This window comes from Pleurodeles waltl, chromosome 6, assembly GCF_031143425.1.
Source record: "Pleurodeles waltl isolate 20211129_DDA chromosome 6, aPleWal1.hap1.20221129, whole genome shotgun sequence".
In the NCBI taxonomy this organism is placed as follows: domain Eukaryota; kingdom Metazoa; phylum Chordata; class Amphibia; order Caudata; family Salamandridae; genus Pleurodeles; species Pleurodeles waltl.
In genome coordinates, this window is record NC_090445.1 from 724767168 (window position 1) to 724790752 (window position 23585).

The 23585-nt window shown below is 47.0% G+C and overlaps 1 protein-coding gene across 2 annotated transcripts in view; it reads left to right on the plus strand.

The window, feature by feature from the left end:
• The window catches only part of EIF3A (eukaryotic translation initiation factor 3 subunit A), a 541057-nt gene that overhangs the window by 234378 nt on the left and 283094 nt on the right, over positions 1-23585 (plus strand). For both annotated transcript variants that reach the window (XM_069239244.1, XM_069239245.1), the window contains exon 14: positions 8267-8380. In XM_069239244.1, coding sequence (XP_069095345.1) covers positions 8267-8380 — 114 coding nt within the window. The remainder of the gene's footprint in view (positions 1-8266; positions 8381-23585) is intronic.

A 23585-nucleotide genomic window follows, 5' to 3' on the forward strand; every position in this document is an offset into this window, starting at 1 on the left:
TAAGTGGCCAAATGCACAAATTTGGACAAGAGCTCCAAAGTGTAGAATCGGACTACACACAAAAGAGACTGTGCATCCAGCAAGATACAGGGAAGATATCAACCCTTCCCCCAATCATGAGGAAAAGAAGGATCGGACTTCCAAAGGATGACACACAACCACAAGCCAAAGTGGTTAAAAAAGTCACGCCTCCGCCCTCTCCTCCACAGGCATCGCCGGCACAAACACTGCCACAAATGCACTCACCAGCGCAAACTACCATAAGTCATGACGATCAGGATCAAGACGCTTGGGACCTGTATGACACCCCAGTGCCGGACAATGATCCCGAGTCATACCCCACAAAGCCGTCACCGCCAGAGGACAGTACCTCATACTCGCAACTGGTGGCTAGGGCTGCAGACTTCCACAATGTCCAACTGCATTCCGATCCTATAGAGGATGATTTCTTGTTTAACACCCTCTCGGCTACACATAGCCAATATCAATGTCTCCCAATGCTACCAGGGATGTTACGGCACGCAAAACAAATTTTTGAGGAGCCCGTAAAATCAAGAGCCATCACCCCAAGGGTGGATAAGAAATACAAACCACCACCCACAGACCCAGTGTTTATTACTTCGCAGTTACCACCCGACTCTGGTAGTAGGGGCAGCTCGCAAAAGAGCAAATTCACATACATCTGGCGACGCCCCACCTCCGGACAAAGAAAGCCGAAAATTTGACGCGGCAGGGAAAAGAGTGGCGTCACAGGCAGCCAACCAGTGGCGCATCGCAAATTCACAAGCGCTGCTGGCCAGATATGACCGCGCACACTGGGACGAGATGCAACTTCTCGTAGACCATCTTCCCCAGGAATACCAAAAAAGGGCGCAGCAAATAGTGGAAGAGGGACAAACGATCTCAAACAATCAAATCCGCTCTTCACTAGACGCAGCCGATACTGCAGCAAGAACAGTCAACACTGCTGTCACCATAAGGAGACACGCTTGGCTACGCACTTCAGGCTTCAAACCTGAAATCCAGCAGGCTGTCCTTAATATGCCCTTCAACGAGAAACAACTGTTTGGCTCGGAAGTGGATACAGCCATTGAAAAACTTAAAAAGGACACAGACACGGCCAAAGCCATGGGCGCACTCTACTCCCCGCAGAGCAGAGGCTCTTTCAGAAAAACTCCATTTAGAGGGGGGTTTCGTGGCCAACCCACAGACACCACCAGCCAACAATCAAGAACCACACCATATCAGGGTTCCTTCCAAAGGGGAGGTTTCAGGGGATATCGGGGGGGTCAATTCCCAAGGAGTAGGGGAAGATTCCAGACTTCAAAAACACCTCCACCTAAACAGTGACTTTCAAGTCACGCAACCCCTTCACTCAACACCAGTGGGGGGAAGACTAAGCCAATTCTACCAATCTTGGCAACAGATTACAACAGACAATTGGGTATTAGCAATAATCCAACATGGCTATTGCATAGAATTCCACAACTTCCCACCGAACATCCCCCCCAAAACACGCAAAATGTCACAACATCATTTAGAACTTTTAGGACTAGAAGTTCAAGCACTACTGCAAAAGGATGCAATAGAATTAGTACCAGTACAACAAAAAAACACAGGAGTTTACTCCCTGTACTTTCTAATTCCAAAAAGAGACGAAACATTGAGAACAATATTAGATCTCAGGACACTAAATACCTACATCATATCGGACCATTTTCACATGGTCACACTACAAGACATCATTCCACTGCTCAAACAGCAAGATTACATGACCACATTAGACCTAAAGGATGCGTACTTTCATATACCAATACACCCTTCTCACAGAAAGTACCTACGGTTTGTATTCAAAGGAATACATTACCAATTCAAGGTGTTGCCATTCGGAATAACAACTGCACCAAGAGTGTTCACAAAATGTCTAGCTGTAGTAGCAGCACACATCAGGAGACAACAGATACATGTGTTCCCTTACCTAGACGACTGGCTAATCAAAACCAACACAGTAAAAAAATGCGCAAACGACACCACCTTTGTCATACAAACCCTTCACAAACTGGGGTTTTCCATCAAATACACAAAATCACACCTAGAACCGTGTCAAACACAACAATATCTAGGAGCAACCATCAACACATCAAAAGGAATTGCCACTCCAAGTCCACAAAGAGTGCAGGCATTCCACAAGCTAATAAGTGCTATGTTTCCAAACCAAAACATACAAGCAAAATTTGCGCTAAAACTTCTAGGCATGATGTCATCATGCAAAGCCATTGTCCCAAACGCAAGACTACACATGCGACCCTTACAACAGTGTCTAGCATCACAATGGTCACAGGCACAGGGTCAACTTCAAAATCTGGTGTTGGTAGCCCGCCAAACATACTTCTCGCTTCTATGGTGGAACAGCAAAAATTTAAACAAAGGGCGGACATTTCAGGACCCAGTGCCTCAATACGTTATAACAACAGATGCTTCCATGACAGGGTGGGGAGCACACCTCAATCACCACAGCATTCAAGGACAATGGGATATACACGAAACAAAATTTCATATCAATTACCTAGAACTGTTGGCAGTATTTCTAGCGTTAAAAGCCTTCCAACCCATAATAACACACAAATACATTCTTGTCAAAACAGACAACATGACAACAATGTATTATCTAAACAAACAAGGAGGAACACACTCAACACAGTTGTGCCTCCTAACACAAATTTGGCAGTGGGTGATTCACAACAACATTCGCCTAATAGCACAATTTATTCCAGGAATACAAAACCAACTAGCAGACAACCTTTCGCGAGACCACCAACAAGTCCACGAATGGGAAATTCACCCCCAAGTTCTGAACAAGTACTTTCAAATTTGGGGAACACCCCAGATAGATTTGTTCGCAACAAAAGAAAACTCAAAATGCCAAAACTTCGCATCCAGGTACCCACACCGCGAATCACAAGGCAATGCTCTATGGATGAATTGGTCAGGGATATTTGCGTACGCTTTTCCCCCTCTCCCTCTCCTTCCATATCTAGTAAACAAGTTAAGTCAAAACCAACTCAAACTCATACTGATAGCACCCACATGGGCAAGACAACCTTGGTATACAACTCTACTAGACCTTTCACTAGTACCGCATGTCAAACTACCCAACAGGCCAGATCTGTTAACACAACACAAACAACAGATCAGACATCCAAACCCAGCATCATTGAATCTGGCAATTTGGCTCCTGAAATCCTAGAATTCGGACACTTGGACCTCACACAAGAATGCATGGAGGTCATAAAACAAGCTAGAAAACCTTCCACTAGACACTGCTATGCATCTAAGTGGAAAAGATTTGTTTACTACTGCCATGCCAATCAAATACAACCAGTACATGCCTCTACTAAAGACATAGTAGGATACTTACTACATTTGCAAAAAGCAAATCTCGCTTTTTCATCTATAAAAATACACCTCGCAGCTATATCTGCTTACCTACAAACTACTCATTCATCCTCTCTATTTAGAATACCAGTTATTAAAGCATTCATGGAAGGGCTAAAAAGAATTATGCCACCAAGAACACCACCAGTTCCTTCATGGAATCTTAACATCGTCTTAACAAGACTCATGGGTCCCCCTTTCGAACCCATGCATTCCTGTGAAATGCAATATCTAACCTGGAAGGTCGCATTTCTCATTGCAATCACATCCCTCAGAAGAGTAAGTGAAATACAGGCATTTACCATACAAGAACCATTTATTCAAATACACAACAATAAAATAGTTCTAAGAACAAATCCAAAATTTCTGCCAAAAGTAATCTCACCATTCCATTTAAATCAAACAGTAGAATTGCCAGTGTTCTTCCCACAACCAAATTCTGTGGCTGAAAGGGCACTACATACATTAGACATCAAAAGAGCACTAATGTATTACATTGACAGAACAAAGCTAATCAGGAAAACAAAACAACTGTTCATAGCTTTTCAAAAACCACACATAGGAAATCCAATCTCTAAACAAGGCATTGCTAGATGGATAGTCAGATGCATTCAAACATGCTATCTTAAAGCCAAAAGAGAATTGCCTATTACACCAAAGGCACACTCAACCAGAAAGAAAGGTGCTACAATGGCCTTTCTAGGAAACATTCCTATGAGCGAAATATGTAAGGCTGCAACCTGGTCTACGCCTCATACGTTTACTAAACACTACTGTGTAGACGTACTAAATGCACAACAAGCTACAGTGGGCCAAGCTGTACTAAGAACATTATTCCAAACTACTTCAACTCCTACAGGCTAAACCACCGCTTTTAGGGGAGGTAACTGCTTTATAGTCTATGCCAAACATGTGTATCTGCAGCAACATATGCCATCGAACTGAAAATGTCACTTACCCAGTGTACATCTGTTCGTGGCATTAGTCGCTGCAGATTCACATGTACCCTCCCACCTCCCCGGGAAGCCTGTAGCCGTTTCGAAGTAGATCATAAACCTTAAACATTTGAACATTTGTAAAAAAATTATTAGAAACTCTTATCATACATACATATTCACTCCATTGCATGGGCACTATTTATACCAAACAACTCCATCCTCACCCTCTGCGGGGAAAACAATCTAAGATGGAGTCGACGCCCATGCGCAATGGAGCCAAAGAGGGAGGAGTCCTTCGGTCCCGTGACCAAAAAGACTTCTTCGAAGAAAAACAACTTGTAATACTCCGAGCCCAACACCAGGCAGCGGACTGTGCCAAACATGTGAATCTGCAGCGACTAATGCCACGAACAGATGTACACTGGGTAAGTGACATTTTCATTTCCTAGTAGACCCTGTGGGGTCCACTGATATTCCCCTGCCTCCTATGAGGCAGCAGCTTGCTGCCTGAGGCCTTGAAGAGAGGGGCTGAATTTCTGATCCAAAGTATGTTCTTCCTTGGAAGGCCTCCCTGCACCCAAGAGCTCTGCTGTGCCAGCTCTCAGCTCCTCTGGTGCAGGTTCCTTGCAAGGAGCAAGGTCCCCTTGAGGGGACTGAACCTCATGAGTCCTGGGCAGGAGGTAATTTCATACCCTTCCTATCTCTCTTCTTGGAAGCTGACTAGTCTATATTTCCAAGCTCCTGTGCTCCTGATTCTCCCTGTTTCCTGGCCTATGCTTTTATTGTCACCAAGACATTAGCAGGGATACCCATCCTTGCTGCATGGGTCTGCAGCTCCACTTCAGCCCAGTCTGAGGTCCCTAAATCATTGCCCATTAGACAATCTACAGGAATGGAAGAGGGAACTAAAACTATTTTAGGGCCTATTAATCACCCCACTCCCTTTGTTAAGCTAAGGTTAACAACTGCCGTGGGGTGGCACTTACTGATGGTATCTGTCGTGGTGAATTGGTAATTGTGACCAAGTAAGATTTGCTCAGGAGACGCCAGTTTTTCAGTGTCTATAGTGACACTGGCACCTGTGTCCCTGTAAGCTTCTGCCTCAATACCATTTATCAGGGCGCGCTTCCTGTATTTCCTCATTTAAGTAGGCCAGGCAGCCAAAGTGGCAAAGTCAGTGCCACCCTCTTGATACTGAGACAGCCTCAGTGGTTTCTCGGACTAAGCCAGAATCCATTACACTCCCCAAGGTGAACCCAGCTAAACCCTTGGTTGGAGTACTGCCACCAGTGCTATAGTAGTGCTCTCGCTGCTCTTCTTAGAGCAAGTGCTGTCACCTGCCCTATTGCCTTTTTCCCTACACAGAAAGCACCATGTTGTTTTTTTGGCCCCCATTTTTCTCCTGGGTTTTAGAAGAATCCTTATTCTTCTGGTCACCCTCACTGTGAGTCTTCTTTCTCACCCTAGTGTCAACCCATTTGGCTTCCTTTGTTTCCAGTACTTGGGGAGAGGTAAGATCAGAGTCCCCCAGGTACTTATGCAGCTTTTCATTCACACAGTTGTGTAGGAAGCTGGCCAGGTGTGTGATGAATACCTATGATATTATCACCTCCTACCAGGTCCAGGTAATCCCCTATTAGGGAGGTGTAGTTAGTGTTAAGAAGCCAGGCTCTCTAGAGGTAGCTGTGGATGAGCAGCCAAGGTTTACCCAGCAGGGTGACTACCTACCAGGAGGGGGCTGTAATGTCACCTGCCTGAGCTGGCCACTCGGATGCTCCCAGAGGCCTCTGCCCATCTTCGATTCAAGATGGCAGAATCAAGTAGCCACCTGGAGGAGCTCTGGGAACCATCCCTGGGGTAGTGATGGAGAGGTGAGTGGTATTGCCCCTTTCCATTGTCCAGTTTCACACCAGAGCAGGGACTGGGGTTCCCGGAACCGGTGCAGACTAGTTTATGCAAGGAGGGCACCAAATGTGCCCTTCATAGCATACCAGTGGCTTGGGGAAGCTACCTCTCCCAAGCCATGTAACACCTATTTCCAAAGTGAGAGGGTACTGCCACCCTCTCCCAAAGGACATCCTTTTGTTCTGCCTTCCTGGGCTTGAGCTTTCAAGCAGCAGGCAGGCAGAAACCCGTCTGTAGGATGGCAGCAGTGCGGGCTACCTGGAAAAACCCTGCAAACTGGTAGGATCAAAGCTGGGGCTCCTCCAAGGAGCCCCCAGAGTGCATGGAATCATACAACCAATACTGGTAGCAGTATTTGGGTAACATTCCGACATGTTTTATACCAAACATGCCCAGGTTCAGAGTTACCATTATATAGGTGGATATAGGTAGTGATCTATGTCCAGTACATTGGTAAAATGGCTTTCCCGCACTCACAAAGTCAAGGAAAATATAGCTGGAGTTAGTTGGGGGCACCTCTTCTCATGCAGCGGTGCCCTCACACACAGGTACTTGCACCCTGCCCTTTGGACTAGGAGGTCCTGCTGTAGGGGTGACTTACAGTGACCTGGTTCAGTGAACTGTAGTGAAAAGGGTGCATGCACCCTTTCACGCAGACTGCAATGGCAGGCTTGCACACTTTGCATGGGCTCCCATGGGTGGCATAATACATGCTGCAGCTCAAGGGGAAGTGGTTTCTGCCCCAACCGAACACTCTAACTGGAACTAGACTTGGTCCCCTTCCTTTGCAGGTCCTCTTCTGTCTGGATCCATCTTCTGTTTCTTGCAGTCTTGCTTGGGTCTTGCACAGTCATACATTCTTTTAGTATATGTTTTGGTTTCCCCCAGGGTCTCTATTGCTTACTTGTTGGTTCTTTTTTTTCTACCGCTTTCTATGCCCATTCCTGATTAAAGTGTATATGATGGTGTGTTTACTCACCTGCTACTACAGTGTTGCCTATATAGTATTTTAGTATTTCAGTCACTAAAATAAACTACTCTTATTTTTGTAACACTGTGGTTCTTTCATGTGTGTAACTGCTGTGGGACTAAGTGGTAGTATTACATGAGCTTTGCATGTCTCCTAGATAAGCCTGGGCTGCTCATTCACAGCCACCTCTAGAGAGCCTGGCTTCCTCGACACTGACTACACTTCACTAATAACAGGATACCTTGACCTGGTATAGGGTGATAATTCCATAGGTGCTTACCAGGCCAGCTTCCACCATCACACACAAGGCCAGCCTTCCCACAATGTGCATCTACAACAGCACATACTATGACCAGAGAATGTTACCCTGTAAACATCTATTTGTCGTTTATAGTGCTGTTGATTCATGTGTGCCCTCCCTTCTCCCAGGAGGCATGTGGCTCTACTTGCAGAGCTCTTCTATTTATCCTACTTCCAGAATACAAATGGTCCATCATACTGCATCCACTCCTCACTAGGTGGCAGGGATATGCAGAGCATTTGAATCTGTAGCACTGCATGTTGCAAACAAAAGCTTACAGGGTAATTAACGTTTTCCTCATTCATAGTTTTTTGTGACGTTCTGCTTTTCAAGATTTGTTTGAAATATTTGAAGTATAGATCTAACCAAATGAGTTCGATATGCCAATGAGCCACCAAGGTGAGTTTTTACCTTGTTACTTTAGTCTTTATTGGTATCTTGGCTATGTTTTTGTCCAGCTAAGATGATTTGGTGTTCTGACATAATCGAAGTGATGGAACCTGAAGCAATCATCATGAATGTTGTGCTTTAAAAACAAAAGGTGAACAGAATGGCCATATAAGGTGACTGTGTATCTCCACTCATTTTGCTTGGTGGAAGGGTTTGTTTCTCTTGTCTCATGCTAATGTCCTATTTTAAAATTATTTGTTTTGTATTAGTGTGTGCCAACATTGAAATAGCAAAATTCTGTAACTGTGGGTTGCTTTTTCATTGTAGATTGACCATTTTGAGAGAGCAAAACGATTAGAAGAAATCCCTCTCATTACAAAGGCGTATGAAGAGCAGAGAATCAGTGACATGGATTTGTGGGAGCAGCAGGAAGAAGAAAGGGTAAATGGATATTTCATTTTAAAATAACCCTTGCCATTCTTGGATTGCTTTAATGGTTAGTCTTGCAGTGCCTTCCTGTGATGCTCAGAGCGCAGCAGACTCATAAGGTTCCTTAAAAAAAAAAAAAAAGTTATGAAGATGTCAAATGCATATTGAGAAGGGAATGGTTGCCAGGGATTGAGATTCTCTAGCTCTTCCTGCAGGAAACTTCAAGCAGCTGATTGAGCTCTTCCTCTTTCTCGTTTAAGTTAGTTAGAAGCATTGTAGACTGTGCTCCCACTGAACTCCCACCCTCTCCTCACCTTTAGTACCCCCATGAGGTGCATAGCTGCTTTAGTGATTCTGTTTTATAGAGGGCTAAATTAATAAATACGAAGTAAAATCCCCTGCAGGTTCTCCTGGTGCAGCTTCTTATATTTCTCAAACCACCAATTCAACATTTTAACAAAATGCAATCTCTACAGCATGGATGTTAATAGCTTGTTCAAAGGAAAATGTACCTTGGGTTCTTTGGGTTTTTTGAGCCATATTAGTGATGACTGCAACCAAACGACACCAAATCTAAATGATTCAGGTATTTTGATAGTATCAAATAGGTCCGGAAAAGAGATTGAGGTAAGTTGAATCATGAGTACGACACAAATAAGAGGGAGAGTGGATCAAAATAGGGAAGGGCATCATTTTTACTGATAGGACCCATTTAAGATGGGACTGCTACCTCCATAAGTATGATTATCAAATGGGACCAGATATGGAGGTTTGGAAGAAATGTATGATCTTTAATTTTATTTTGTCCATGGTAGCTCTGTGCCATATTTTATTCTACCTCCGATCTGATGAGTTAGCCACATGTTTTCCTGTTAATAAACAAGTGGATGGATGCAGCCAGAAAGATTTGTTTACGTAGAGAGCTAATCAAGCATGTATTCTGTCTGTAATATCTGCTGGATACCCCACAATGACTACCCAAGGATCGATTAGCAAAGAAATAATGGTATTTTATTTGTTGTCCAAGTGGAAGTTAGGTGGGATCAAATTCTACTGTTTGAAGATAAGGGAAGGTGGTAGTTATGGTGTATCTAAAGTGTTGTTTTCATGGTATACTTAACTGCTAGTGTGTGTGCGCTTTGAATTTGTAGCTGCAAGTATGCAGCAGAGCTCTGCGTGAATCACTATGAAAGATGGACTGAGAGAGAACTTTGCAGGCAACGTATATAAAGTAATTTACGATCGTGTGTGTCACATTTTAAGTCTTTGTTGGTGTTCAAAAAACCAGTGGCTTTGACAGTGATTATTGTTTATGAGGAAGTTCCAAGGTTTGCTTGGCAGGACAAGGTAGTGGCGTTCCGCCAAGTGTTACTAATGGATTGGTATGGTGCAAAAGTAGCCAGTCTCCTTGGGGCAATTTTGAACCACCATTCAATTGCTTTTTGACATCCACCTATGTGCACTAGGTCCATCATGTGGAAGGGCATATCTGTAACAGGAAGAGGAAAGGGACTGTGGTGGTGACAAATGTTTTGCGTGGAGTGGCAGGATTTCTGCGCTTACACGGCCATTCGAGACCCTAACACGCCCAAACTGGAAACGTATCCCAATCTCTTATGCTACTTGTCCTTATGGCCATCCCGTAAATGGAGTTAGAGCAGTCTAGGATGGGACCAAACCATTAAAATAGTAGTCCCCTTTGGTTTACCCAGAAGTGGAGTTTGGGCAATCCAGGAAGGGGCCCTGGATGTTGTATTAGTAGGATTGTATGTCCCACCTACAAGCAGTTAGTTTAAAAAAATTTAAAAAAAATTAAAAAGTATTTGTTTTGTTAGTTTTATAGCATATAGTGAACAACAGTACCAACAGCGATACAGAGTGCCATACATGTTATGATGTGTCACAGTGTAGATCATTCCTTAAACCAGTAGATATCAGGTGGGAAGGAGGGTGGGTTGGATGGATGGATGGATGGATGGACACCCCGCCTTCACAAATCCGAGACCACGCAAGTCACAATCCCCAAGGCCAACATAATAAAATATATTGAGACCAATCTGCTTGCCAGGCCAGTTAGGCCCTGTTGAAGGGTTGAGTTAGTTCAGCCCATGAGGTGGCCAAAACATTACAGCAGCAGGCCTGCAAGGCCTACTCTGCCGGAAAGTATAATGTGGTAAACAAGAAAGGAGCCTATACCTATAGTGGTAAGTCTGAGAGGCCTACCAAGAGGTGATAAGGCAACTCTAGGTCGGACTAAGAAGCGCTAGTAGGAGGTCTGTGTGGCCTTTCTGGAAGTGGAATAAGAGCAACCCAAGAAGAAACCTAGAAAGACACACCAGTAGGTCTGTGAAGCCTATCCAGAAGTGTAGAATAATTCACTTGGAAACGGACATATGGGACAGTATGTAAGTCTGGGATGCCCATCCTGGAGTCGAATAAAACAGGCACCAGAATCTCCTGTGGCACACCTACGCAGACATAAAACTTGAATGAATGAAAGGCTGACACTTGTCTGTGATAAGTCTGGTTTTGCAGCATGAATCCTTTTCTGGACTCGCATGCTTTGCATCTAGTGGTTGGATCCGGATTTGTATTTCATTCTTTATTCACCCCAGCTCCCCCCTCCATCCCATGTATGACATTGGACTGCGCCCTGGATGTTCCTATTCATAGTCACCATCTTCAGACATTTTTTTTGCCCACCATTGGTTCTGGGAGCCACAGAGGAGGAAAGATTTGTTTTTGAAAATTTCGAGTTTTTTTTAAAGAAAATCCACCAAATTTCCGAAGACCATGAAGAAAGGACGAGAGGGAAGGGGACCTTTCTCTCCTTTTTAACCTGACAAAGGACCTCTCCTGATCCAGACACATGGTCGGAGACTGAGGACCTGTAGGAGATAAGGAAAATAATCCCTTTAAATTCTGCCTTACCTGTCTCACAGGTTTGCTTAGAGAAACCCCTAAAAGGTCTGTAACCTGTCTCTCGAAAGACCATAGCGATGAGAACTGAGAGGCCTGCTGTAGGAAGTTGGCTCTGTATGCACTATTTCAAAGTAAGGAATAGTATGCACAGAGTCCAAGGGTTCCCCTTAGAGGTAAGATAGTGGCAAAAAGAGATAATTCTAATGCTCTATTTTGTGGTAGTGTGGTCGAGCAGTAGGCTTATCAAAGGAGTAGTGTTAAGCATTTGTTGTACACACACAGGCAATTAATGAGGAACACACACTCAGACAATTCCAGTCCAATAGGTTTTTGTATAGAAAAATATATTTTCTTAGTTTATTTTAAGAACCACAGGTTCAAGATTTACATGTAATACTTCAAATGAAAGGTATTGCAGGTAGGTACTTTAGGAACTTTGAATTAGCAAAATAGCATATACAGTTTTCACATAAATCACATATAGCTATTTTAAAACTAGACACAGTGCAATTTTCAACAGTTCCTGGGGGGAATAAGAGTTTGTTAGTTTTTGCAGGTAAGTAAACCACCTACAGGTTTCAAGTTTGGGTCCAAGGTAGCCACCGTTGGGGGTTCAGAGCAACCCCAAAGTTACCACACCAGCAGCTCAGGGCCGGTCAGGTGCAGAGGTCAAAGTGGTGCCCAAAACGCATAGGCCTCAATGGAGAAGGGGGTGCCCCGGTTCCAGTCTGCCAGCAGGTAAGTACCTGCGTCTTCGGAGGGCAGACCAGGGGGGTTTTGTAGGGCACCGGGGGGGACACAAGTCCACACAGAAAGTACACCCTCAGCGGCACGGGGGTGGCCGGGTGCAGTGTGCAAAAAAGCGTTGGGTTTGTAATTGAAATCAATTGGAGACCAAGGGGTCTCTTTAGCGATGCAGGCAAGGGGGAGGGGCTACTCGGGGTAGCCACCACCTGGGCAAGGGAGAGGGCCTCCTGGAGGTCACTCCTGCACTGGAGTTCGGATCCTTCAGGTCCTGGGGGCTGTGGGTGCAGTGTCCCTACCAGGCGTCTGGTTCTGAGAAGCAGGCAGTCGCGGTCAGGGGGAGCCTCGGGATTCCCTCTGCAGGTGTCACTGTGGGGGCAACTCTGGCTACTCACGGTCTCGCAGTCGCCGGGGAGTCCTCCCTGAAGTGATTGTTCTCCACAAGTCGAGCCGGGGGCGTCGGGTGCAGAGTGGCAAGTCTTACGCTTCCGGCGGGAAACGCAAGTTGTTTTAAAGTTGCTCCTTTGTTACAAAGTTGCAGTCTTGGGTGAACAGAGCCGCTGTCCTCGGGAGTTCTTGGTCCTTCTAAAGCGGGGCAGTCCTCTGAGGATTCAGAGGTCGCTGGTCCCTGGGGAAAGCGTCGCTGTAGCAGTGTCTTTAGAAGGGGGGAGACAGGCCGCTAGAGCTGGGGCCAAAGCAGTTGGTGTCTCCGTCTTCTCTGCAGGGTTTTTCAGCTTAGCAGTCCTCTTCTTCTTAGGTTGCAGGAATCTAGTTTCCTAGGTTCTGGGGAGCCCCTCAATACTGAATTTAGGGTGTGTTTAGGTCTGGGAGGGCAGTAGCCAATGGCTCTTTGTGCCTCCTCCCTGAGGGGAGGGGGTCACATTCCTATCCCTATTGGGGGAATCCTCCATCTGCAAGATGGAGGATTTCTAAAAGTCAGTCACTTCAGCTCAGGGCACCTTAGGGGCTGTCCTGACTGGCCAGTGGTGACTCCTTGGTTTTTCTCATTATCTCTCCTGGACTTGCCGCCAAAAGTGGGGGCTGTGTCCAGGGGGCGGGCATCTCCACTAGCTGGAGTGCCCTGGGGCATTGTAACACGAAGCCTGAGCCTTTGAAGTTCACTTCTAGGTGTTGCAGTTCCTGCAGGGGGGGAGGTGTGAAGTACCTCCACCCAGAGCAGGCTTTTGTTTCTGTCCTCAGAGAGCACAAAGGCCCTCACCACATGGGGTCAGAAACTCGTCTCTCAGCAGCAGGCTGGCAGAGACCAGTCAGTCCTGCACTGAACAATTGGGTAAAATACAAGGGGCATCTCTAAGATTCCCTCTGTGTGCATTTTTAATACATCCAGCACTGGCATCAGTGTGGGTTTATTATTCTGAGAAGTTTGATTCCAAACTTCCCAGTATTCATTGTAGCCATTATGGAGCTGTGGAGTTCGTTTTTGACAGACTCCCAGACCAGGGTCTTTTCCAGCCGTCGGGAAATGGAGTTCACGCAGTCGCGGTCAGTGGGAGCCTCGGGATTCCCTCTGCAGGCGTCGCTGTGGGGGGCTCAGGGGGGACAACTTTGGTTACTCACGGTCTCGGAGTCGCCGGAGGGTCCTCCCTGAGGTGTTGGTTCTCCACCAGTCGAGTCGGGGTCGCCGGGTGCAGTGTTGCAAGTCTCACGCTTCTTGCGGGGATTGCAGGGGTCTTTAAATCTGCTCCTCTGAAACAAAGTTGCAGTCTTTTTGGAACAGGGCCGCTGTCCTCGGGAGTTTCTTGTTCCTCTTGAAGCAGGGCATTCCTCTGAGGATTCAGAGGTCGCTGGTCCTGGGGAAAGCGTCGCTGGAGCAGGTTTCTTTAGAAGGCAGGAGACAGGCCAGTAGGACTGGGGCCAAAGCAGTTGGTGTCTTCTTTGTTCTTCTGCAGGGGTTTTTCAGCTCAGCAGTCCTTTTCTTCTGTAAGTTGCAGGAATCTAAATTCTTAGGTTCATGGAAGCCCTTAAATACTAAATTTAAGGGCGTGTTTAGGTCTGGGGGGTTAGTAGCCAATGGCTACTAGCCCTGAGGGTGAGTACACCCTCTTTGTGCCTCCTCCCAAGGGGAGGGGGTCACATCCCTAATCCTATTGGGGGAATCCTCCATCTGCAAGATGGAGGATTTCTAAAAGTTAGTCACCTCAGCTCAGGACACCTTAGGGGCTGTCCTGACTGGCCAGTGACTCCTCCTTGTTATTCTCATTATTTTCTCCGGCCTTGCCGCCAAAAGTGGGGGCCGGGGCCGGAGGGGGCGGGCAACTCCACTAGCTGGAGTGTCCTGCGGTGCTGTGACAAAGGGGTGAGCCTTTGAGGCTCACCGCCAGGTGTTACAGCTCCTGCCTGGGGGAGGTGTTAGCATCTCCACCCAGTGCAGGCTTTGTTACTGGCCTCAGAGTGACAAAGGCACTCTCCCATGGGGCCAGCAACATGTCTCTAGTGTGGCAGGCTGCTGGAACCAGTCAGCCTACACAGATAGTCGGTTAAGTTTCAGGGGGCACGTCTAAGGTGCCCTCTGTGGTGCATTTTACAATAAAATGTACACTGGCATCAGTGTGCATTTATTGTGCTGAGAAGTTTGATACCAAACTTCCCAGTTTTCAGTGTAGCCATTATGGTGCTGTGGAGTTCGTGCAAAACAGACTCTCAGACCATATACTCTTATGGCTACCCTGCACTTACAATGTCTAAGGTTTTGCTTAGACACTGTAGGGGCACAGTGCTCATGCACTGGTACCCTCACCTATGGTATAGTGCACCCTGCCTTAGGGCTGTAAGGCCTGCTAGAGGGGTGTCTTACCTATACTGCATAGGCAGTGAGAGGCTGGCATGGCACCCTGAGGGGAGTGCCATGTCGACTTACTCGTTTTGTTCTCACTAGCACACACAAGCTGGTAAGCAGTGTGTCTGTGCTGGGTGAGGGGTCTCTAGGGTGGCATAATACATGCTGCAGCCCTTAGAGACCTTCCCTGGCATCAGGGCCCTTGGTACCAGAGGTACCAGTTACAAGGGACTGATCTGGGTGCCAGGGTGTGCCAATTGTGGAATCAAAAGTACAGGTTAGGGAAAGAACACTGGTGCTGGGGCCTGGTTAGCAGGTCTCAGCACACTTTCAATTCAAAACATAGCATCAGCAAAGGCAAAAAGTCAGGGGGTAACCATGCCAAGGAGGCATTTCCTTACACAACCCCCCCCCAAACGAAAGAGGATGAGACTAACCTTTCCCAAGAGAGTCTTCATTTTTTAAGTGGAAGAACCTGGAAAGGCCATCTGCATTGGCATGGGCAGTCCCAGGTCTGTGTTCCACTACAAAGTCCATTCCCTGTAGGGAGATGGACCACCTCAACAGTTTTGGATTTTCACCTTTCATTTGCATCAGCCATCTGAGAGGTCTGTGGTCAGTCTGAACTAGGAAGTGAGTACCAAAGAGGTATGGTCTCAGCTTCTTCAGGGACCAAACCACAGCAAAGGCCTCCCTCTCAATGGCACTCCAACGCTGCTCCCTGGGGAGTAACCTCCTGCTAATGAAAGCAACAGGCTGGTCAAGGCCATCATCATTTGTTTGGGACAAAACTGCCCCTATCCCATGTTCAGAGGCATCTGTTTGCACAATGAACTGCTTGGAGTAATCTGGAGCTTTTAGAACTGGTGCTGTGCACATAGCTTGTTTCAGGGTGTCAAAGGCCTGTTGGCATTCTACAGTCCAGTTTACTTTCTTGGGCATTTTCTTGGAGGTGAGTTCTGTGAGGGCTGTCACAATGGATCCATATCCCTTCACAAACCTCCTGTAGTACCCAGTCAAGCCAAGGAATGCCCTGACTTGAGTCTGGGTTTTTGGAGCTGCCCAGTCCAGAATAGTCTGGATCTTAGGCTGGAGTGGCTGAACTTGGCCTCCACCTACAAGGTGTCCCAAGTAAACCACAGTTCCCTGCCCTATCTGGCATTTGGATGCCTTGATAGAGAGGCCTGCTGATTGCAGAGCCTTCAAAACCTTCTTCAGGTGGACCAGGTGATCCTGCCAGGTGGAGCTGAAGACAGCAATATCATCAAGATAAGCTGCACTAAAGGATTCCAGCCCAGCAAGGACTTGATTCACCAACCTTTGGAAGGTGGCAGGGGCATTCTTTAAACCAAAGGGCATAACAGTAAACTGATAATGCCCATCAGGTGTGGAGAATGCTGTCTTTTCTTTTGCTCCAGGGGCCATTTTGATTTGCCAGTACCCTGCTGTTAAGTCAAAGGTACTTAAGAATTTGGCAGCCCCTAATTTGTCTATTAGCTCATCAGCTCTAGGAATGGGATGAGCATCTGTCTTGGTGACAGAGTTGAGACCTCTGTAGTCCACACAAAACCTCATCTCTCTTTCCTTCTTTGGTGTGAGGTTTGGGGACTAAGACCACTGGGCTAGCCCAGGGGCTGTCAGAGTACTCAATTACTCCCAATTCCAGCATCTTGTGGACTTCCACCTTGATGCTTTCCTTAACTTGGTCAGACTGTCTAAATATTTTGTTTTTGACAGGCATGCTGTCTCCTGTGTCCACATCATGGGTACACAGGTGTGTCTGACCAGGGGTTAGGGAAAAGAGCTCAGCAAACTGCTGCAGGACCTTCCTGCAGTCATACTGCTGTTGGCTAGAGAGGGTGTCTGAGTAGATCACTCCATCTACTGAGCCATCTTTTGGGTCTGATGAGAGGAGATCAGGGAGAGGTTCACTCTCAGCTTCCTGGTCCTCATCTGTTACCATCAACAGATTTACATCAGCCCTGTCATGGAAGAGCTTAAGGCGGTTCACTTGGATCACCCTCTTGGGGCTCCTGCTTGTGCCCAGGTCCACCAGGTAGGTGACCTGACTCTTCCTTTCTAGTACTGGGTAAGGGCCACTCCATTTGTCCTGGAGTGCCCTGGGAGCCACAGGCTCCAGAACCCAGACTTTCTGCCCTGGTTGAAATTCAACCAGTGCAGCCTTTTGGTCATACCACAACTTCTGGAGTTGTTGGCTGGCCTCAAGGTTTTTACTTGCCTTTTCCATGTACTCTGCCATCCTTGAGCGAAGGCCAAGTACATAGTCCACTATGTCTTGTTTAGGCTCATGAAGAGGTCTCTCCCAGCCTTCTTTAACAAGAGCAAGTGGTCCCCTTACAGGATGGCCAAACAGAAGTTCAAAGGGTGAGAATCCTACTCCCTTCTGAGGCACCTCTCTGTAAGGGAAAAGCAGACATGGCAGGAGGACATCCCATCTCCTTTTGAGTTTTTCTGGGAGCCCCATGATCATGCCCTTTAATGTCTTGTTGAATCTCTCAACAAGGCCATTAGTTTGTGGATGATATGGTGTAGTGAATTTATAAGTCACTCCACACTCATTCCACATGTGTTTTAGGTAAGCTGACATGAAGTTGGTACCTCTGTCAGAAACCACCTCCTTAGGGAAACCCACTCTGGTAAAGATACCAATGAGGGCCTTGGCTACTGCAGGGGCAGTAGTCGACCTAAGGGGAATAGCTTCAGGATACCTATTAGCATGATCCACTACTACTAGGATGTACATATTTCCTGAGGCTGTGGGAGGTTCTAGTGGACCAACTATGTCCACACCCACTCTTTCAAAGGGGTCCCCCACCACTGGAAGTGGAATGAGGGGGGCCTTTGGATGCCCACCTGTCTTACCACTGGCTTGACAGGTGGGGCAGGAGAGGCAAAACTCCTTAACCTTCTGGGACATATTGGGCCAGTAGAAGTGGTTTAAATAACCTCTCCCACGTCTTGGTTTGTCCCAAATGCCCAGCAAGGGGAATATCATGGGCTAAGGTCAGAATAAACTCTCTGAAACCCTGAGGCACTACCACTCTCCTAGTGGCACCAGGTTTGGGATCTCTTGCCTCAGTGTACAGGAGTCCATCTTCCCAATAGACCCTATGTGTTCCATTTTTCTTGCCTTTGGAGTCTTCAGCAGCTTGCTGCCTAAGGCCTTCAAGAGAGGGACAGGTTTCTTGTCCCTTACACAACTCTTCCCTTGAGGGTCCCCCTGGGCCCAAGAGCTCAACCTGATAAGGTTCCAGCTCCATAGGCTCAGTTCCCTCAGAGGGCAGAACTTCTTCCTGAGAAGAGAGGTTCTCTTTTTGGTGTTGTGTTGCAGCTGGTTTCCCAGCTGACTTGTCTCTTGGTAGGCTGGGCCATTTTCCCAGACTCCAGCTCTACTTTTTCACCCTGTGCCTTGCACTGTGCCCTAGTCTTGACACACACCAGTTCAGGGATACCCAGCATGGCTGCATGGGTTTTCAGTTCTACCTCAGCCCATGCTGAGGACTCCAGGTCATTTCCAAGCAAACCGTCTACTGGGATATTTGAGGAGACCACCACCTGTTTCAGGCCATTGACCCCTCCCCACTCTAAAGTTACCATAGCCATGGGATGTACTTTAGTCTGATTGTCAGCGTTGGTGACTCGATAAGTTTGTCCAGTCAGGTATTGGCCAGGGGAAACCAGTTTCTCTGTCACCATAGTGACACTGGCACCTGTATCCCTCAGGCCCTCTACACTTGTCCCATTAATTAAGAGCTGCTGCCTGTATTTTTGCATGTTAGGGGGCCAGGCAGCCAGTGTGGCTAAATCCACCCCACCCTCCGAGACTAATGTAGCTTCAGTGTGACACCTGATTTGCTCTGGGCACACTGTTGATCCCACTTGGAGACTGGCCATTCCAGTTTTAGCTGGATGGGAGTTAGAAGTGGTATCTTTCTTGGGACAAGCCTTGTCTCCAGTTTGGTGTCCAGACTGACTACAGTTTCGACACCAGGCCTTTTTGGGATCAAAGTTTTTACCCTTGTACCCAGGATTGTTTTGTGAAGAGGCTCTGGGCCCACCCTCCTGTGCAGGTTTTTGGGGGCCTGTAGAAGACTCTTTACTATTTTTATTTTTGGCTGTCTCACCACCTTTCCCCTGGGGAGGTTTTGTGACCCCTTTCTTTTGGTCACCCCCTGTGGAAGTTGTGGACACCCTAGTCTTGACCCAATGGTCCGCCTTCTTTCCCAATTCTTGGGGAGAAATTGGTCCTAGGTCCACCAGATGCTGATGCAGTTTATCATTGAAACAATTACTTAATAGGTGTTCTTTCACAAATAAATTGTACAGCCCATCATAATCATTTACACCATTTCCTTGAATCCAGCCATCTAGTGTTTTTACTGAGTAGTCTACAAAGTCAACCCAGGTCTGGCTCGAGGATTTTTGAGCCCCCCTGAATCTAATCCTATACTCCTCAGTGGAGAATCCAAAGCCCTCAATCAGGGTACCTGTAAGGAAATGCCTCCTTGGCATGGTTGCCCCCTGACTTTTTGCCTTTGCTGATGCTATGTTTACAATTGAAAGTGTGCTGAGGCCTGCTAACCAGGCCCCAGCACCAGTGTTCTTTCCCTAACCTGTACTTTTGTATCCACAATTGGCAGACCCTGGCATCCAGATAAGTCCCTTGTAACTGGTACTTCTAGTACCAAGGGCCCTGATGCCAAGGAAGGTCTCTAAGGGCTGCAGCATGTCTTATGCCACCCTGGAGACCTCTCACTCAGCACAGACACACTGCTTGCCAGCTTGTGTGTGCTAGTGAGGACAAAACGAGTAAGTCGACATGGCACTCCCCTCAGGGTGCCATGCCAGCCTCTCACTGCCTATGCAGTATAGGTAAGACACCCCTCTAGCAGGCCTTACAGCCCTAAGGCAGGGTGCACTATACCATAGGTGAGGGTACCAGTGCATGAGCATGGTACCCCTACAGTGTCTAAACAAAACCTTAGACATTGTAAGTGCAGGGTAGCCATAAGAGTATATGGTCTGGGAGTCTGTCAAACACGAACTCCACAGCACCATAATGGCTACACTGAAAACTGGGAAGTTTGGTATCAAACTTCTCAGCACAATAAATGCACACTGATGCCAGTGTACATTTTATTGTAAAATACACCCCAGAGGGCACCTTAGAGGTGCCCCCTGAAACTTAACCGACTGTCTGTGTAGGCTGACTAGTTCCAGCAGCCTGCCACACCAGAGACATGTTGCTGGCCCCATGGGGAGAGTGCCTTTGTCACTCTGAGGCCAGTAACAAAGCCTGCACTGGGTGGAGATGCTAACACCTCCCCCAGGCAGGAGCTGTGACACCTGGCGGTGAGCCTCAAAGGCTCACCCCTTTGTCACAGCCCAGCAGGGCACTCCAGCTTAGTGGAGTTGCCCGCCCCCTCCGGCCACGGCCCCCACTTTTGGCGGCAAGGCTGGAGGGAACAAAGAAAGCAACAAGGAGTCGTCACTGGCCAGTCAGGACAGCCCCTAAGGTGTCCTGAGCTGAAGTGACTCTAACTTTTAGAAATCCTCCATCTTGCAGATGGAGGATTCCCCCAATAGGGTTAGGATTGTGACCCCCTCCCCTTGGGAGGAGGCACAAAGAGGGTGTACCCACCCTCAGGGCTAGTAGCCATTGGCTACTAACCCCCCAGACCTAAACACGCCCTTAAATTTAGTATTTAAGGGCTACCCTGAACCCTAGAAAATTAGATTATTGCAACTACAAGAAGAAGGACTGCCTAGCTGAAAACCCCTGCAGAGGAAGACCAGAAGACAACTGCCTTGGCTCCAGAAACTCACCGGCCTGTCTCCTGCCTTCCAAAGATCCTGCTCCAGCGACGCCTTCCAAAGGGACCAGCGACCTCGACATCCTCTGAGGACTGCCCCTGCTTCGAAAAGACAAACTCCCGAGGACAGCGGACCTGCTCCAAGAAAAGCTGCAACTTTGTTTCCAGCAGCTTTAAAGAACCCTGCAAGCTCCCCGCAAGAAGCGTGAGACTTGCAACACTGCACCCGGCGACCCCGACTCGGCTGGTGGCGATCCAACACCTCAGGAGGGACCCCAGGACTACTCTGATACTGTGAGTACCAAAACCTGTCCCCCCTGAGCCCCCACAGCGCCGCCTGCAGAGGGAATCCCGAGGCTTCCCCTGACCGCGACTCTTTGAATCCAAAGTCCCGACACCTGGGAGAGACCCTGCACCCGCAGCCCCCAGGACCTGAAGGACCGGACTTTCACTGGAGGAGTGACCCCCAGGAGTCCCTCTCCCTTGACCAAGTGGAGGTTTCCCCGAGGAACCCCCCCCCTTGCCTGCCTGCAGCGCTGAAGAGATCCCGAGATCTCTCATAGACTAACATTACAAACCCGACGCTTGTTTCTACACTGCACCCGGCCGCCCCCGCGCTGCTGAGGGTGAAATTTCTGTGTGGGCTTGTGTCCCCCCCGGTGCCCTACAAAACCCCCCTGGTCTGCCCTCCGAAGACGCGGGTACTTACCTGCAAGCAGACCGGAACCGGGGCACCCCCTTCTCTCCATTCTAGCCTATGTGTTTTGGGCACCACTTTGAACTCTGCACCTGACCGGCCCTGAGCTGCGGGTGTGGTGACTTTGGGGTTGCTCTGAACCCCCAACGGTGGGCTACCTTGGACCAAGAACTAAGCCCTGTAAGTGTCTTACTTACCTGGTTAACCTAACAAATACTTACCTCCCCTAGGAACTGTGAAAATTGCACTGTGTCCACTTTCAAAACAGCTATTTGTGAATAACTTGAAAAGTATACATGCAATTTTGATGATTTGAAGTTCCTAAAGTACTTACCTGCAATACCTTTCGAATGAGATATTACATGTAGAATTTGAACCTGTGGTTCTTAAAATAAACTAAGAAAAGATATTTTTCTATATAAAAACCTATTGGCTGGATTTGTCTCTGAGTGTGTGTACCTCATTTATTGTCTATGTGTATGTACAACAAATGCTTAACACTACTCCTTGGATAAGCCTATTGCTCGACCACACTACCACAAAATAGAGCATTAGTATTATCTCTTTTTGCCACTATCTTACCTCTAAGGGGAACCCTTGGACTCTGTGCATACTATTCCTTACTTTGAAATAGTGCATACAGAGCCAACTTCCTACAGTACCCTTCATGAGGTCATAAGATTCTGCATCTTTTTTAGAGAGTGTGAGGAGTCTATCCCTACACTTTCCTGTGAACATTTCCCAAAGGAGAGCACCCCAGTGAGATTTGTTCACTTTTCTGGTTTCACAAGCCCTCTCAAAAGCTGTGAACCATTTGGTGATGTCATCACCATCTTCATATTTAGTTACAATCCCTTTGGGGATTTTCAACATGTCAGGAGAATCTCTGACCCTAGTTATGTTGCTGCCACCATTGATGGGTCCTAAGCCCATCTCTTGTCTTTCCCTTTCTATGGCTAGGATCTGTCTTTCCAAAGCCAATCTTTTGGCCATCCTGGCTAACTGGATGTCCTCTTCACTGGAGTTATCCTCAGTGATTTCAGAGTTGTTGGTCCCTCCTGTGAGGGAACCAGCATCTCTGACTATTATTTGTGGAGTCAGGGCTTGAGAAGCCCTGTTCTCCCTAAGTAGGACTGGAGGGGGGGGGAATTTCCCTCCAAGTCACTATCTTCATCCTCTGTGTTGCCCACAGAGGGGTTGGCTCTATCATACTCTGCCAACAGCTCCTGGAGCTGTGCTTTGGTAGGTCTGGAGCCCATTTTTATTTTTCTTATGTAACAGAGTGACCTTAGCTCTCTCATCTGGAGATGGAGGTAAGGTGTGGTGTCGAGTTCCACCACATTCACATCTGTGCTAGACATTATGCTTCTAAAAGTTGGAATACTTTTTAAGAAACTAAACTGATTCTAGAATCTAATTCAAACTTTTACAAACTTTTAAACTCTAAAAGAAATGCTAACAGGGACTAACACAAGGCCCTAGCAGGACTTTAAAGAATTTAGAAAACTTTTCAAATTGCAAAAATCTATTTCTAATGACAATTTTGGAATTTGTCGTGTGATCAGGTATTGGCTGAGTAGTCCAGCAAATGCAAAGTCTTGTATCCCACCGCTGCCACCAATGTAGGAAGTTGGCTCTGTATATGCTATTTCAAAGTAAGGAATAGCATGCACAGAGTCCAAGGGTTCCCCTTAGAGGTAAAATAGTGGTAAAAATAGATAATACTAATGCTCTATTTTGTGGTAGTGTGGTCGAGCAGTAGGCTTATCCAAGGAGTAGTGTTAAGCATTTGTTGTACATACACATAGACAATAAATGAGGTACACACACTCAGAGACAAATCCAGCCAATAGGTTTTGTATAGAAAAATATCTTTTCTTAGTTTATTTTAAGAACCACAGGTTCAAATTCTACATGTAATATCTTGTTTGAAAGGTATTGCAGGTAAGTACATTAGGAACTTTGAATCATTTCAATTGCATGTATACTTTTCAAGTTATTCACAAATAGCTATTTTAAAAGTGGACAGTGCAATTTTCACAGTTCCTGGGGGAGGTAAGTTTTTGTTAGTTTTACCAGGTAAGTAAGACACTTACAGGGTTCAGTTCTTGGTCCAAGGTAGCCCACCGTTGGGGGTTCAGAGCAACCCCAAAGTTACCACACCAGCAGCTCAGGGCTGGTCAGGTGCAGAGTTCAAAGTGGTGCCCAAAACGCATAGGCTCC